Source organism: Saimiri boliviensis, chromosome 8, assembly GCF_048565385.1.
Source record: "Saimiri boliviensis isolate mSaiBol1 chromosome 8, mSaiBol1.pri, whole genome shotgun sequence".
In the NCBI taxonomy this organism is placed as follows: Eukaryota; Metazoa; Chordata; class Mammalia; order Primates; family Cebidae; genus Saimiri; species Saimiri boliviensis.
The window spans coordinates 84,551,047-84,569,504 of record NC_133456.1 but is presented as its reverse complement, the minus strand read 5'-3'; the positions used below and the strand labels follow the sequence as shown (position 1 = coordinate 84,569,504).

At 41.3% G+C, this 18,458-nt stretch overlaps 1 protein-coding gene across 2 annotated transcripts in view; it reads right to left on the bottom strand.

Annotated features, from left to right (window-relative positions):
- The window catches only part of VGLL4 (vestigial like family member 4), a 166,237-nt gene that overhangs the window by 131,870 nt on the left and 15,909 nt on the right, over nt 1-18,458 (bottom strand). For both annotated transcript variants that reach the window (XM_003927051.4, XM_039478541.2), the window contains exon 2: nt 16,241-16,317. In XM_003927051.4, coding sequence (XP_003927100.1) covers nt 16,241-16,304 — 64 coding nt within the window. In that variant the 5' untranslated portion in view covers nt 16,305-16,317. The remainder of the gene's footprint in view (nt 1-16,240; nt 16,318-18,458) is intronic.

The window sequence follows — 18,458 nt, the reverse complement described above, 5'->3', positions numbered from 1 at the left end:
GACATCTTTTACTAAATTTTCCTATGTAGAAATATAGTATTTTCTTATTATTCAGATCAACTTTATGTCTGAATAAAAGAAAATACATGCCATATTTCTGTTTCAGTAGTTTTATAATTTACTCACAAAGGTCATGACATGTCTCTTATTAGATATTTCCCTAAATAATTGAAGTCTATGGTTGATGTGTGAATAAGATTTTTTTTTTTTTAAGAGATGTGGGTATTGCTATGTTAATCAGGCTGATCTCATACACCTAGCTTCAAGCAATCCTCCCCACCTCAGCCTCCTACAGTGCTGATACTACAAGCAGAGTGAGGCACTGCACCCAGCCCTGAGATTTTTGAGATAATTTCTAACTGGTTATTGCAAGTGAACAGAGATAATACTGATTTTTATATACCATTGTTATAACCAGCTGCCTTACTTAAGTCTCTTATTATTCCTAGAAAGTTTTCCCCCCATTTATTGTTATGATTTTCTGGTAAACTATTACAACATCTGAAAATCATAGCTTTTCTTATATCTTTTCAGTTTTTATATTTTTTTATGAAAAGTCACTAGCTAGAACCTCAAGTTCAATGCTACTTGAGTTGTGTCTTGCTCCTAACTTAATGTTTCACCATTAGACATATTCATTGTAAGTTCCTAGAAGATATATTTTATCAATTAAAGACAGTTTCTTTTGATTTACATCTTACTAAGAGTTTTTATCACCAATAGGTGCTGAATTTCATGAAATATTTTTTTAGACATCCATCATGATTATATGATTTTCCTTTAATCTACTAAAGTAATATAATTTACATTACAAAAGTTAACTATTATTGAATCATCCTTGCATTCATGTAATGCAAATGACTTACTTGGACATGGGATATGTTACTCTTTCAATTATAACCAGCCTGAAATTTTTTAACTTAATTTTGTGCTCTCATATCTATGTACTTGATTTTATGTACATATACTTTTGTGTTTTATTTGGCTTTACTATCATGTTGTATTAGTCTCACAGAAGGAATTAGAAAGTGCTCTATACTATAAAATAGTCACATAACATAGATAAATCTGTTTCTTGAAGATTGGTAAAATTCACCTATAAAACCACATGGGCCTTACGTCTCTGACTACTTATTAAATTTTTACCATAATTATTGACCAATTTAAGGTTTTCAACTTCTTCCTGATTTAAACAGAATTATTCTATATTTTCCATTTTTTGGTTACATGTGCATATATTTGCACAGTAATCTCACCTATATACACAGTAATGTCCCTTTTCTTGTTTTCGATGTTCTGTAATTACGTGTTTTCTTCTTTTTCTTAATGAATCCACTAAAGGTTTTATTGTTTTATTTTAGAAAACAGTTTTTGGGTTTTTTTTTAGGTTTATTGATATTCATTTATAAATAAAAGTAGGCCAGGTGCAGTGGCTCACACTTGTAATCCCAGCACTTTGGGAGGCCAAGGCAGGCAGATCACCTGAGGTCAGGAGTTCAAGACCAGCCTGGTCAACATGGTGAAACTTCATCTCTACAAAAATACAAAAATTAGCCAGGCATGATGGTGGATGCCTGTAATCCCAGTTACTCAGGAGGCTGAGGCAGGAGAATCACTTGAACCCGGGAGCCAGAGGTTGCAGTGAGCAGAGATCATGCCATTTATTGCCTGCGGACTACATGAGACTCAGTCTCAAAAAAAAAAAAATAAAAGATAAAAGTAGAGATCAGTTTTTTTTCTTTTGGAAGGATTGAGATACTGGTCAAAAAATACAAACTTTCAGTACAGTGAAAAAATGTTCTTAACTGAAAACAGAGGAAAAAAGTTTTCTTCTTTCTGTTTTGGGTTTGTCTTGTTGTAGTGGAGGGCATTCATTTGGCTCATTTACTTCTCAATTTTCTTTTTTTTTTGAGACAGAGTTTCGCTCTTGTTACCCAGGCTGGAGTGCAGTGGCACGATCTCGGCTCACCGCAACCTCCGCCTCCTGGGTTCAGGCAATTCTCCTGCCTCAGCCTCCTGAATAGCTGAGATTACAGGCACGCACCACCATGCCCAGCTAATATTTTGTATTTTTAGTAGAGACGGGGTTTCACCACGTTGACCAGAATGGTCTCGATCTCTTGACCTCGTGATCCACCCGCCTTGGCCTCCCAAAGTGTTGGGATTACAGGCTTGAGCCACCGCGCCCAGCCTACTTCTCAATTTTCTAATCAATGCATCTTTTCTCACTATTTCCTGGCTTCAGCCCACCAGAATATGCATCTGACGCATGTTAAGACTCTGGAATTGATCTCCATGACTGTTCCTTTCCTTGTCCTACCTCCCATCTCTGACTTTTTGATCTCTGTTCTGCAATGTTTTGCTGCCTATCTTCCAGATCACTAATTTTGTCTTTAATTCTCTCCATGCTTCTCAAGCTGACCTGATTAACCTTTTAATTTCAATCACCACATTTTTAATGTCCATGAACTTTGTTGTTCTAAATGATCTTTTTTCACAGCAGGCTACTTAGATTTATTATACAGTAGCTCAAATCTCTTTGAAGATACCCATTAACGTGTTTTTAGCTTTCTGTTACGTTCCCCAAACATACTCTGGGCCTTTTCTTTCATACTATTTATTCTCCTCAAATGTCTGGTGATCCTTTGATGTGCATTCACACTTTGGAATAAAAGACTGGGCCAATCAACAGGGGACACCACTGCAGGCTTCCTGTCTGGTATTAATGCTCTTCTGGGGAAGGCCAGCTACCTGCAGGCTCTGTGTAAGAGGGCAGAAAGTGTCCAATGATGGGCTTTGCTTTAAGGTATACAAGTGAACAGCAGGGAGGCAGAGTGACAGACAAACACCAAACCTGCCAAACAGTCTCTCCTCCAGTGGTGAAGGACATTCACAGACACTGCCTGCTAGAGAGCCCACATTTCCTTCCCAGGACCCTTGTTATTGCTGGAGCCCACAGGGATCTGACGCTCTGCTCAGCTTCTCTCTCAGGCCCCTATCCTCACTCAAGGATCCCTCCCCAGACACAGTTCTCAGTTTTTAGTCAGAGACCATTGTGTAAATATAATGCTTTGATTTCCTAAATGTTACTGTAGAGCCCCTTCCTGTTGGTGGTTGTTAGTCACTGTAAACTCAGCTTTAAATTCCCCCTTTTCTTTTGCACCTGTGTTTTGAGTTACAATTGTTTTGCTTTTGTTTTCCTTTTGTCAATATAATTCCATCTGTTTTCAGTCTTTCAAGAATTCTTCATAACTTTTAGTTTACCAGAGGTAGGCATCCTTTCCAATTTTCCAGTACTCTTGCAGATGGTTTAAAGTATTTACCTTTTGTTATTTTAAAAGATTTTTGACAAGAGGGAAGATAATGCATATTCGGTCTGCCATTTTCATCTAAATATCCAGTTTGTCCTCCTGAATATTTTTTTCTTTTTGAGACAGAGTCTCTCCCTGCTGCCAGGCTGCAGTGCAGTGGCACAATCTCGGCTCACTGCAACCTCCACCTCCCAGGTTCAAACCATTCTCCTGCCTCAGCCTCCCAAGTAGCTGGGATTACAGGTACCCACCACCAAGTCCAGCTAATTTTTGTATTTTTAGTAGAGAAAGGGTTTCATCATGTTGGCCGGGATGGTCTCAATCTCTTGACCTCATAATCCACCCACCTCGGCCTCACAAAGTGCTGGGATTACAGGTGTGAGCTGTCCTGCCTGGCCTCCTGAATATTTTTTTTCTAACTTAAAATGCTTTATTCAAAGCACCCTAAACTAGTACTTTGCTAGAGAACTGAAAAAATATTCCTCTTAATCCCGCTTGCTCATGAACAGAACAGACTTTTGGCCTCTTGAATTCATTTTAAAAGCAACTGCCATCTAAACAAGGTAAGTCCACAAAAGAAAAGACATTTAAGCAGCATTTTCCAAAGAGAGAAAAAACCACATATATGTAAGGTTTGAAGAAATCGGCAGTCATAGAAGAACAAATGGTACTTCACCAGATTTCAAATGTAAAGATTTATTCATTTCATTTACAAGGAATCAACAGTTTGATCCAATAAAAAGGCAGTTACAAAAAATCTAAAGCCACTAAGGATTTAAGTTTGATTTTTCAAGCTTGATTTGGTTTCTATAAAAGTATAAACCCCATATCTATTGCTTCTACATATTACATGTATATCAGATGCCAAGTCAACAAGTATTTCATAAATGTGTAACATAAATCTTTAAGAAAGCAAAAGAATATAAAGAAAATATGTGGCCTTTGTCTTTTAACAACAGAAAACCTAAATGGAAAAAAATTAGACCTATATCTAATTTCCACAGTGATATAATGACAGATGTACAAGATGGTGTCATGTTATATCCCACCTTTTCAGCTATTACAGAATTGCTACAGTAATTCACAAGTATGGTGAGAGAGGGAGAGTAGCTGATAGAGGTTGTTTTTTTTTAATCTACTGTTATTTTAGGTTTTACTGATACAAGTATTGAGACTAGACCAAGAAGTACATACTAGATAGATACTCACCTGACCAATCCTGGCAAGAAGACTATTGTCTCACTCACATGGAATTTTAAAAATCTGGAAGTCTTACATAAAAAATCCAGATTTCCAATGTGTCTTGAGTAATCACAAAAGTTGACAAACTCAGCCCCGCATTCCTATGGAAAACCCATTAGCTGGAGCCACTGGTGTGCTGGTAAATGTTAACAACTGGCTCTCTATAGAGGAAAAACAAAAGCCCCTGCTATAAATGTATAGCATTTACCATAGTGTAAATACTCTCACCATGGCTGATTTCAAGCTCCCAACGTGGTGCCTGGAAATGACAGGCACAATCAGCTCACAGACAGCAGCAGCCGGAGCTGAGTGGTGGGTACCCCTTGGAAAGCAGTTACAGGCCTTCTGTCTTTTCTTCTCCCTGCAGTCTTACAGTGGCTGCTCCCTACCCTGGCACCAGCCCACCTCACCCCCTTCTCTCCCTTCACCCCAAAGAATTTCTGAGCCAAATCCAAGCTGGTGGTAGTGCCAGGTACAATGTCCTCCTAATTCTCCAGATCACATAGAAAAATCATTACTTAGGTACCACATTCTAGGAGGGGCACTGCCAAGCCTGGGTAGGTGGAGAAGACAGCAATGAGCTCAGAAGACACCTCCAACACAGGACGGTCGATAGGGCGGGGATGTTCATACCAGATACTGACTGGGGCAGTGACACTCAAGACGCAGAGAGAAGAGATGAAGGGGAGGGAGAAGTGCATCAGATGAAGAAAAAAAAATAACCAAGTACTTCATCCAAAAATTCTTGACTCTGATATGTTAAACTGAATTGCACATGACATTAATATCTGTAACACTTTTATGTGTATTAAAGGAAAATATAGATCTCTAAGGATTGTGAAACATTCATTTAAAGCTACCCTCCTCAAGTGTCTAAAGAGCTATTCAGTGGAAGAATGTATTTTCAGCATCCATTATGCTAATTAACAAGGCATGTTATCTTCGCCAGCAGATTTCCATTTCTAACATTTATTATGCTAATTTGATCTGATATAAAACTATAAAAATAGCAGAGACACTGGCAGTAGCTGTCTCTGGAGGGCAGCCCTTCTGATTAAATGCCAGATGTCTAGCCCTGGATGCCCACATCTGGAGAATGTCCTAAATAAGCACCTAACACGAACCTACCTGATGTTTTATGAAGCTTTTTGAATTAAATAGACTACTGGGAGATGATATTTTTGATGCCATTGTTCACAAAAAGGAAGTAACTGAAAGCTCCAACCTTGGAAAAAACAGTAACATCAGTGTTTATTTTAAAACCAAGGGGAGCTTAGGAACATGGGCCAGTCAGAGGAGGAGTGTGCTCCCCTATGGTGCCTGAAGTACTCCGCACTGTCCACAGCTGCTGACACTCACCTGGGAATTAACGTTCTGATGATCACAGCAGCAATGCACAATTCAGTGCCCCAGCACCAAAGAAGGAAAGAAGACAGAGGTTTGGTTTGGGTGGTTTGATTTTGTGGCGGGGGGCGGCGGGGTTTACTTTAATCTTGAATTAGGCATCTAACTTCTCCTAATTTTTCTTCTCTTAATTTTTTTCTCTGATACCTCCCCGACCTGGCCTATTGCAAAGGCACTTGCTATAAGAAGTAAATGAAATTAGGCCGGGTGCGAGGGCTCACTCCTGTAATCCCAGCACTTTGGGAGGCTGAGGCAGGTGGATTGCTTGAGCTCAGGAGTTTGAGACCAACCTGGGTGACATAGCAAGACCCTGTATCTATCAAAAATACAAAAAAATTAGTGGGGTGTGGTGGTATGCACCTGTGGTCACAGCTACTCGGGAGGCTGAGGTGGGAGGATCACTTGATCCCAGAGGGGCAGAGGTTGCAGTGAACCGAGATCGTGCCACTGCGCTACAGACTGGCAACAGAGCAAGACTCTGTCTCAAAAAAAAAAAAAAAAAAAGAAAGAAAAAAATGAAAATGTTTTGTAAACTACAAAGTATTATCAAATAGAATTAGTATTCCTTGGAATCTCCACATTGTTAGCAGTAACAGTGATCATTACAAGTCATTTCTACTAGTGCTTTTTGTTTTTTGTTTTTGAGACCGAGTCTTGCTCTGTCACCCAGGCTGGAGTACAGTGGCACGATCTTGGCTCACTGCACACTGCATCTTCTACCTCCTGGGTTCAAGCTATTCTCCTGCCTCAGCCTCCTGAGTAGCTGGGATTATAGGCGTGCACCACCACGTCCAGCTAATTTTTGTATTTTTAGTAGAGACGGGGTTTCACCATGTTGGTCAGGCTGGTCTTGAACTCCTGACCTCATGATCCGCCTGCCTCAGCCTCCCAAAGTGCTGAGATTACAGGTGTGAGCCATGGTGCCTGGCTGCTAGTGTTTAATAAATTAATTCCTTAGACATGAGTCTTTCACTCCAGTGCCTACTTCATTACCAATAAATGTTTACTGAATGCCCACCATTTGCACCAAATGGTAGACGCTTGGAATACAAAGCAGAAGGAAACAAGATTCTCCCCCTCAACAGGCAAGGGTATGATATAGACTCAGAACATCTTAGGTCATCCTTCAAGCCTGGCCACCCTCTCCATGACAATCCCTTCTATGTTGCCTCTGAACGATGGTTTTCTTGTCTCTAATTAAACACTTTGGCAAAGAGGGATTTTGTTACCTGGTGAAGCAGCCCTTATCACCTGAACCAGCTTCCTTTCCTTGAGTTAGCTGAGGTACTTACTGGGAAAGAAAACTCCACACATATGAAGGGGAGTCCTGTGGCAGCATACACCTGAGCCATGGCAAACACAAGAGGGCAGAGCCATGAAAAGGGGATTAATGACAGTCCCCCGGCAAGTGCTACCACACATCCTGAATGTGCAGCAGGTTACAGCTAGTCAATATTTTAGAAATGCCATTTCACTGGCTAGGAAGCCTTTTCCAAATGAAAATGCCTTTACTAATATATTAGTGGAGGTAGTATACAGGAGTTTGATTTTGGCTTTTTTGTTTTTTTTTGTTTGTTTATAATCAGCAGAAAAGTCTTTCCCATCCTCTGGACAGACAGCAGAGTATTACAGGCTTAGGCTTCATAGTCAGGTTGCTTTAGCTCAATTCTCATCACTGCCACTACCATCCAAGTGTTTATGGGAAAATTACAGAAGCTGTATCAACCTCAGTTTCCTTAGCTATAAAATGGGACCAATTATAATATCTATTTAACAAGGGTGTTCTGAGAACTGAATGAGATGATAGCATAATCCTTAATTTGAGGTCCCCAGACAAATGCTCAGGAGTTCATGAGAAATTTTTACTTTCATTATTTCATGGAGAATCTTTTTTAAAATTGACATAAGCATCCTCTGAATCAGATGGCTATCATGTCACCAAATATTGCCGTATGATTTCAGTGACTATATTTGTATTTTATTTGTTTATTTATTTTATCGAATGAAAAAAAGAGGTCAGGCACAGTGGCTCACACCTATAATCCCAGCACTTTGGGAGGCCAAGGCAGGTGGATCATTTGAGGTCAGGAGTCCGAGACCAGCCTGGCCAACATGGCGAAACCCCGCCTCTACTAAAAATACAAAAATTAGCTGGGTGTGGTGGCGGGTGCCTGTAATCCCAGCTACTGGGGAGGCTGAGTCAGGAGAACCACCTGAATCTGGGAGGCAGAGGTTGTAGAAAGCCAAGATCACTCCACTGCACTCCAGCCTGGGCAAGAGTGAGGCACCGTTTCAAAAAAAAAAAAAAGGACAGAGATAAACCTAATATGAAACTGAGGCATTTACACTAAGAACTAGTCAAATTATTTCACCACAATCTGTATAATGAAAAGTTTTACAGGAGTTTGAAAGATGAAAGTGGTGGGGAAATTGTGTTAAGAACAAGTAGCATGATAGGTATGTAACACTGCAGAATCAAATCCAGCAGGCTGGCAGCAGAAGCCACACTCGTGGAACAGAGGCTTGGGCACAGCAGATCTTCATCTATTGTGTCATGGCTAGCTTTTATTGGCTATTTTTAATTTATAAATATGTATTCTAGTTACGAAGTTATACAGAAACTACAAGCATAAGGGTCATGCCCATTTTTATGTTTTATTTTTTCAAGCAACATAATAAAGATAATCACATTGTACTTATGTAAGGGAATGTTCTCATTCTTAAGAAATGCACACCAAATTCTTTAGCAGTAAGGAGGCATGATACTGCCCACTTACTCTCCTGTATCTCAGGAAAAATAATACGCAAATATGCATACATACCTATGTATATATATAGCACCTGTATGGAAAGACAGAGAGAATGTGTGCATGATGAAGGAAATAGGGGGAGATACAAAGAACTGTGAATCTGGTTAAAGGACATGTGATAGCCAAAGAACTATAGCTTCTCATGACTAGAAAAATCACACTTCAAGATTCAGCTCCAGAGCTCTCATGTCGGGAAAGGGGCCTGATGTCAGACGCACCTGGGAAGGCTTTGTCAGAATGCCTGCAGGTACCCCATCTCCTCCCTGAGGATCGCAGATAACTATGAGCCACTCTTACGAATGAAAATGCACGGCACACCCCTCCGGTATTTTAGGATCTGAAAATCACTGATACAGTGATCAGATAAGCCTCCAAATTTTCAGAAATGATCACAGAAAGAAGTACTTAATGAGCACTACAGAAGAGTTGGCAGAAAAAGGATCCAAAGGCCATATTATATTGAGCATTGTTTTAGACCTAACTTTTCTAAAGTGCAACTTTACAAAACCAGGAGTCCTTGAAATACGCAGAGAAACAGATACAGACAACAAAACAACTGCACTTCCTGCCTGTGCCCTCCCGATGAAATTCTCCCATAGCTGCACACACAGTTGCTAGAAAGCAAGAGTCCAGAGCTCTTTCCCTCACTAAGGGAAAACCAGACTCAACACCAAGACTCCAAGGGGAATGGGCAGGAAAGAGATCAGTATGCTGTTCTCTTCCCAAGGGACCAGAGCACTCCACTCTTATCACAAGCAAATGTAACCATTAGAGACACTTCCTCCCTATTTTAACCCTGTATTATTCTTGGGTTTTAGAGTCAGTACTCCAGAAAATGGTCATTCCCTTTGGTAAAAATCTATTTATCTCCCTCCTGTGCTCTGGGCATGTCTGCCCCTTTGCTATACCACGCCTCAATCAAGTCTGCCTTGTGGACGCTGATCTATTCTGGCATGTCTGAATATTCCCGGTTCCTCTGATTTTCATGGCCCGCATGGCAGTCAGATCTTCCCAGTACATACAACAGAGGAGTCAGGAGTAAGGTTTATCTGACGAAGGTGATGTAAACCAAATCATGTTTTCTCAAACTGTGGGTTCCAATGCATTAGTGGATCCTAAAATCAATGTAAGGAGTCATGACTCAACTTCTTTATTTTTTTTTTTTGGAGACAGAGTCTGGCTCTGTCGCCCAGGCTGGAGTGCAGCAGCACGACTGGCTCACTGCAACCTCTGCCTCTCAGGTTCAAGCAACTCTCCTGCCTCAGCCTCATGAGGAGCTGGGATTACAAGCATGCGTGCGCCACTATGCCTGACTAATTTTTGTATTTTTAGTAGAGATGGGGTTTCACCATGCTGGTCAGGCTGATCTCGAACTCCTGACCTCAGGATCCACCCACTTTGGCCTCCCCAAAGTGCTGGGATTACAGGCTTGAGCCACCGCGCCGGCTCTAAAATGCTTTTTTACTGTGTGCCACAGGCAACAACATTCGAAAGCCACAACGACATAAATGACCTTCAATGAACTAGAGATGGAAATAATCATTGAAGGTCATTTATGTCGTTGGAAATGTACAGTATGTGTCATAATGGAAAATAGTCATTAGATGCTGAGGGAAAAGAGAGAAAGAGAGAAAAAACCAGGAATGGGCCCAGCTGATGCAGTCACAAGAGCAAACTCTGTAAGAGGTTTACTTGACTGATGCAAAAGCCGACCAGAAGTCATCATTATCTTGAGGAAAGAAATCAATCAAAGAATACGAGTGCAACTGAACATTATGTTACCATTAATCTGATCCGGTCTGCTTTCCTCCTTTTAAGGCAAATATAGACTACAACCTAGAAATATAAACGTATTCCATACAATGGGGTCATATGTCCCCATAATAATAAAAGCTTAGGAATGCTTACTTGAAAGAATTATGGTAATTTGCTTCATCAATTAGTCAACCTTCAATGATCACCTCCTAACAAGGAGTTAGTGAATTTCTTGGAGCAGATGCAAACGCAACCCCTGCAAAAGCTGCTGTCCTTGCCATATCACTTATACCAGCCCCATCTAGCCTTTCTGATCATCTGCATATTCATTCAAAAGGACTATCCCCTCCACCAAAACCCTCAAGAAAAAAGTTTTAATTTAAATTTATTTATTTATTTATTTTTTTTTTTGAGACGGAGTTTCGCTCGTTACCCAGGCTGGAGTGCAATGGCGCAATCTCGGCTCACCGCAACCTCCGCCTCCTGGGTTCAGGCAATTCTCCTGCCTCAGCCTCCTGAGTAGCTGGGATTACAGGCACGCGCCACCATGCCCAGCTAATTTTTTGTATTTTTAGTAGAGACGGGGTTTTACCATGTTGACCAGGATGGTCTCGATCTCTCGACCTCGTGATCCACCCGCCTCAGCCTCCCAAAGTGCTGGGATTACAGGCTTGAGCCACCGCGCCCGGCCTAATTTTAATTTATTTTAATCTAAGTAAGGAAGTCAGCAGATGCAATTAGACCTTAGAATTAGAAGATATGAGAAAAAAATTACTGAAGATAACCATTTTGTAAACACTGCAATCAAGCACCTTACCCTCCCATTTTCATCAATTTACCCTATTCAAAAAATAGCTGGAGGCTGGCACAGTGGCTCACTCCTATAAACGTAGCACTTTGGAAGGCCAAGGTAGGTAAACTGCCTGAGCTCAGGAGTTTGAGACCAGACTCAGCAACATGGTAAAACCCCCTCTCTACTAAAATATAAAAAATTAGCCCAGGTTCAAGTGATTCTCTTGCCTCAGGCTCCCAAGTAGCTGGGGTTACAGGTGCCTGCCACCACGCCCAGCTAATTTTTTTTTTTTTTTGTATTTTTAGTAGACACGGGGTTTTACCATGTTGGCCAGGATGGTCTCGAACTCCTGACCTCAGGTTATCCACCAGCCTCAGCCTCCCGAAATGCTGGGATTACAGGTATGAGCCACCTCGACTTGCCTTAATTGGTATCTTAACTTTGTATGCTAGAGCTTGAACTGTTAACTGTAGGTCATTCTTTCCTTCGCAGGCTACTGCCAGTGATCTGTACTGAAGATACTCCTTATGGGTCTCAGATCGTTGAGATAAACGTGTGTTAGTTGATACACTAATTGACCAGTAGAGAACTAGAGATGGAAGTAATCATTGACGGTCATTTATGTCGTTGGAAATGTACAGTATACGTCATAATGGAAAACTGTCATAAAAATTATGTTTTGCATAGCTGAGAAAGAACAAATGTTGAGAGGAAAAAAATGTTCATTTGTGTAGTTTGGGGGATGGATGAAAGGAACGATATTGGAAGATTATTCCACAACATTTTAAAGAGATTTTCCTGCTCATCCAAAAGTATATTTATTTTTAAATATTCTTGTTCAAAGATAAGGTTACTCTGCTAAACAATATTGTAAGAATTACTGTTTCAAGTAGGAACAGTTCTTTTTCTAAGCACTAAAACATTACCAACAACAACAACAAAAATAGGTTGAGCTTTTATACATTGTAAGTTCTTGAAGGTGAGCTCCTTCATGGACTGGCAGACAGCAAGTGCACGTCCTTAAAATCTGAGGTCTGCCTCTCTACTGGCTGCTAGAGTTTTCCTTTTCTAAGCCTCCATTTTCTCATTGGTAACATGGAGCAACAATACCTTCCTACAAAGTGTTTATGAGGATTCATGGGCTGTCGTGTAGACTGAGTTGACTAATGCGCTTTCAACTCCTGGTTAGGGCTGCCTTGCCCTCTCTCCTGGCACGTTGTTGGCTTCTGATAGGGCTTTCCCCAGCCTTCTGCATTAACATGTGTGTTGGTCTATTCGCACTGCTATAAAGGAATACCTGAGACTGGGTGATTTATTAAGAAAAGAAGTTTAATTGACTCATGGTGCTGTAGGCTGTACAAGCATGGCACCAGTGTCTGCTTGGCTTCTGGGGAGGCCTCAGACACCTTTTATTCCTGGCAGAAGGTGACATGGAGAAGGCATGTCACATGTGAGAGGAGGAACAAGAAAGAGGAAGAGGTTCCAGGCTCTTTTAAACAACCAGCTCTTGAATGAACTAATAAGAGTTGGAACAACTCATTCATCACTATGCCATTCATGAGGGATCCACCCCCGTGACCCAGACACCTCCCACTAGGCATTGCTTCTAACACTGGAGATCACATTTTAACATGAGATTTGGAGGAGACAAATAACCAAACCATATTGCCATGCGTCTGTGTCTTCTCACCCTCTCACCATCACCCCCACAAGATCATCATTCTGCCAGTGATTGGGTGAGGTAGCTAGTAAGGTTTTTTCAACCTCCTGTATAATTCACACTTACTTGCCTTTTGATTGTTGTGAGGATATAACCACCTGATGGTAAGGTATGATTATCCCTTACCAAAAAAATTGCAGGTCAAGAATGTTAAGTGGGAATCCGAGGAATTGGAGCTCAGAGGAGGCAGCTCAGATCAAAGGCTTTTTATCTGAACAACAACAAAACTCCTTTATTCCTGTAAGATTGCAATAAATGTGACTTTCCACCATTGGATAGCACCTATCTTCAGCCCTGTCAACCATCCTGTGTTGGAGATGTCTTCTGAGCTCATTGCTGTCTTCCTCACCTACCCAGGCTTGGCAGTGCCCCTCCTAAAATGTGGTAGCTATGCAATGACTTTTCTATGATTAGGAGAACATTGTGCCCAGGCCAACCACCAGCTTGGATCTAGCTCAGGAGTTCTTGGGGGTGAAGGGAGAGAAAGGGGTAGAGCAGGCTGGTGCCAGTGCAGGGAGCAGCGAGGACCTTGGAGAAGTGGCTGACTTCAACAGCTATTTGCAAACTTTGTTGAACACCGACATAGTTAGTTTAGAAGTTTTTATATAAGGTAGTAGTTTCAATTTCTCTCTTTTACAATGCCCAACTTTAGTTAGGACCAGTAAGAGAAAATACTGTTTATACAATGAAAAATACAAATAATGACCTCAGGGTGACCCTTTGTGTCTTTGAGTGGGTAAAGAAGTGAAGACTTCTTTCTCTTTCCTTTTGATCATTCTGTTCCAGTTGGAGGCCTATCTAGTTTCCAATTGAGTGAGTGATGATTCAACCCTTATGTATAAGGGGCGTAGAAAGATAAAGAAGGGACAGTTCCTGCCTTCATGGGACTCATGAACATGCTTGTATTCAGACTCTTGTGGCTGTAAAATGTATAGAAGCGGGGACAAGCGCACTCAGTGATGTAGATGCAAGACTCCCTTTGCAGCCTATGGGTTGGGAGAGCTGTTTTCAGAGAAATTGATACTGCTGAGGGAGTCAGGAACTCTTACTTTCCTTGTGTGTTGAACACAGCCCACCAGTGTATTTTGCAGAATGAGAATAAATTCACATGTAAGGCTCTAACAATCAGAGAACAGACTGTAGACTTTATCCAAGAACATTCCCCTTTTGAGACAGATCTTGCTCTGTTGCCTAGACTGGAGTGCAGCAGCGTGATCTCAGCTTAAGTAATCCTCCTGCCTCAGCCTCCCGAGTAGCTGGGATTACAGGCGCGTGCCACCTCACCTGGCTAATTTTTCTATTTTTGTAGAGATGGGGTTTTATCATGTTGCCCAGGCTGGTCTCAAACTCCTGACCTCAAGCAATCCACCCGCCTTGGCCTCCCAAAATGCTGGCATTCCAGATGTGAGCTACCATGCTTAGCCGAACATTCTTTTGACTCTAATGACTCCAGTTGGTCTAGGGATGGACTGGGACAATTCTAGAATCCCTGTGTCATGGCTTCAGCTTCTTAGGATCATTTTTTACATTGAAAAAGTCCAAAGATGCCTGCAATTATTATTAACATTTTTGGGAGACCTTTCTTACTGTTGTGTTCTGTGTACCACTCAAGTATGCAGAGCTCAAAAAACAGGCACTGTATTTTCTGTTACCTAATACATTAATTATGTATTATCATGTGTGTGAAAAGTCATATACTTTATAGACAAGGTTGAACATTAGGTTTCCATGTCTTTCAGTTGATTTTTTTTTTTTTTTTTTTTTTTTTTGAGACGGAGTTTCGCTCTTGTTACCCAGGCTGGAGTGCAATGGCGCGATCTCGGCTCACCGCAACCTCCGCCTCCTGGGTTCAGGCAATTCTCCTGCCTCAGCCTCCTGAGTAGCTGGGATTACAGGCACGCGCCACCATGCCCAGCTAATTTTTTGTATTTTTAGTAGAGACGGGGTTTCACCTTGTTGACCAGGATGGTCTCGATCTCTTGACCTTGTGATCCACCCACCTCGGCTTCCCAAAGTGCTGGGATTACAGGCTTGAGCCACCGCGCTCGGCTCAGTTGATTTCTTAAGACTTATTTGGGCTGGTTCAGCCTGACTCAGCTTTCTCTGCCTACATTAATTCTATTTTAGCTTTTGTTGTAAATTGTTCTTAGACTTTAGGGGAAGTTAACATTCTCCTCAACACTTTAAAAAAGCCTTGTGAATAGGCCTCTTATTACAAACAGAAAAATGTTCCCGTACTTGAGATCAGTTTCCCAACTCACCTAGGTGACCTAAATGATTCTCTTTTCCTTTGTTTCTGGAGAACTGAAAACTTGGGCATTTTTGAGGATGTTATTGCTTCAGCATTTTGAAGAGAATAGTACCTATTATGACTTGAGTCTATAATACCTGCAGAAGTATGTCTACTAGTAGAGAATAAAAGAAATCTCTTACTAGTACACTGTAGGGCTAAAATAAATAGTAAAATGGTGGTTTTGTAGTAACACAATATTCACTTATCTGGATGGCCTAGAAGGGATAAATTTACTTAAAATACTTATTCCACTGCTCATGAGACATTGATGTAATCTGTGTCTAGGGTAACCCTGGAAGGTACTGAATAGAAATACAACTTAAGATTGCTGTTCTTCCTTGTGCTTGAGGAACCTCTCCTTTCAGTGATCGGTGATACTGGTGCTGGGAAGTCCCAACTTTTTTCCAGCTGGCTTTCTTTTCGAGACAGAGTCTGGCTCTGTCGCCCAGGCTGGAATGCAGTGGCACGATCACGGCTCACTGCAATCTCTGCCTCCTGGGTTCAAACGATTCTCGTGCCTCAGCTTCCCAAGTAACTGGGACTACTGGTATTTAACTGCTATTTTAACTACTGGTATTTAACTGCTATTTTAAATATTTTACACATTTTAAATACCAGTACCCACACTTGGGTCCAGGAGTTTGACGCCAGCCTGGGCAACACAGCATGACCCCATCTCAAAAAAAAGCAAGAAACCAGTATCTCAAAGTTAAATGCCAGTTAAAAGACTTACAGATTCTAGTACTTGAAAATACAAATGAGGATGCCAAGCTGTTGTCTCTAAGGAAAACCACCAAAGTTAAGAGCAAATAGCCAGAAAACCAGGTAGAGAAGCACGTCATTTTCTTATGGGGCAGGAAGCAAGGGATCAATAAAGCATTTAAGCTATTTTATAATAAACTTCTGACTTACGTTTTTCATCATCAGCATGCACCAAAGATGCTGCCCTGGACAAAACATCCAATGGCGTCTCCATTCCTGGTGGGAGCCTAAAAGAAAAAAAATAAAAGGGGAAAAAAATAATTTAAACAAAATTCAAAAGACTCTTAGAACCCTAGTCATTAACAGAATGAGTCCTCAACCAAATGCAAATCATTCTTCTAAGGATGAAATTCTTCCCACATGAAGAAACAGAATGGGCTTGTTTCAGGAAGAGAGAAAAGGGTTAAATTCCATTCAATCTATTAAGCAGCTCATGTAGGAACTAAAAGAAGGGATACTGTGAATATTCATGCCCATGTTATTTGGTGCTTATAAATGTTTATGTGCATGCACAACATGCCTGTACAAATATGCCCAATTTAAAAAAAGGTTTTCAGAACAAAGGCTGCTCCACGAACACAACATCACTACCAGTGAAATGGTGATGCAGCTTAATAGAGGGGCAGCTTAACACATGCCACACACTCATGGAAAGCTGTGTGGGAATCCCACTGATGGGTTAAATGATATTTGAAGTCCAATAAGAATCTTTATGTTAAAACGTTATGTTTTGTATAACAGTATACTATACAATCATCACCTATCATTAATTTATCTAGCATCATGTTTTGTTTTTGAGATGAAGTCTTGCTCTGTTGCCCAGGCTGGAGCACAACAGCGCGATCTCGGCTCGCTGCAACCTATACCTCCCCGGTTCAAGCAATTCTTCTGCCTCAGTCTGAAATTACAGGAGCGCCACCACACCCGGCTAATTTTTTGTATTTTTAGTAGAGACAGGGTTTCAGCATGTTGGCCAGGCTGGTCTTGAACTCCTGACCTCGTGAGCCACCTGCCTCGTCCTCTCAAAGTGCTAGGATTACAGGCGTGAGCCACCGCACCTGGCCGCATCATGTTTTGTAATAAGATTGGATTTATTGTTGTTTTCTTAAATTACAGCATAATATAAAAGCTAAAACAAGATTAAAAGTTGGAGGAAAGCCCTGGAAAACCAGGATGCTTTTGCCCAGTTTCCTGTTTCTGAGTTATTTAAACACACACACACACACACACACACACACACACACACACACAGTTACTAGCACACACACCCCCAACTAGCTCAACTGAGAAAAACAACTTCTTCACAGTACCACTTCACAGACACTTGGCATTTATTCATTATTCTTCCACATTTATGGAGTACCTACCACATATGCACCGGTCACAACATGTGGCAGACCAGCTTTTCTTTGTAATATTCATACCTCAGGACTCCAAAGAAATATCTATCCCTGATCATGCAATATGACTTCAGTAAACATTAAATATCTACAAGGAAGTCCAGGCAGGAAAAACGAGCCAAGCCTAGTAGCTGCCTTCGAAGAGCTTTCAATCTGCATGGGAGACAGGCTACCAAGACATCCCGTTTAAGGCAGAATTCTTCCAAAGCATTCTGCACTGAGTGTTCATATTTTGTAACAAAAAAAGTTTTTCTATGGTAAATAAGTCTGAGGAAGCCTGGAGTAAACCAAGCTAAGCAGCGTGTTCTCCTCCCTGTTCCTTTAATCTGCCATGGCACCCTATGGGTAAAGGCAATGGGGATAGAAGCCCTGTACTCATGAAACCTCGTAGATGTCATGAGCCGGGTTTTTGGAGTTTTTTTTTGTTTTTTTTTTTTTTTTTTTTTAGATAGAGTCTCGCTCTGTCACCAAGCTGGGGTATAGTGGCCGATCTTGGCTCACTGCAACCTCCACCTCCTGGGTTCAAGAGATTCTCCTGCCTCAGACTCCCAAGTAGCTGGGACTAGAGGCCCGCACTACCACGCCCAGCTAATTTTTGTATCTTTAGTAGAGATGGGGTTTCACCACGTTGTCCAGGCTGGTCTCGAACTCCTGACCTTGTGATCCGCTTGCCTCGGCCTCTCAAAGTGTGGGATTACAGGCATGAGCCACTGCAGCCAGCCATGAGCCGTTTTTAACCTGAAACATCTCAGGGAGCACCTAGAGAAATAATGGGTTAGGGCAAAATGTGCAAAGTGTCAAAACAGTGCTAGAAACGAAGTCCTACAGAAATAAGACAAACTCTGAAAGGCTCTGTGAACAAAACAGAACTTAAGCAGAGCCTGTGAAGATCGAATATAAAAGTTCCTCCCCAAGAAGGGAAGAACAGAAGCAGAATGTTTAATAACACGCTGCCCAAATCGCCTACA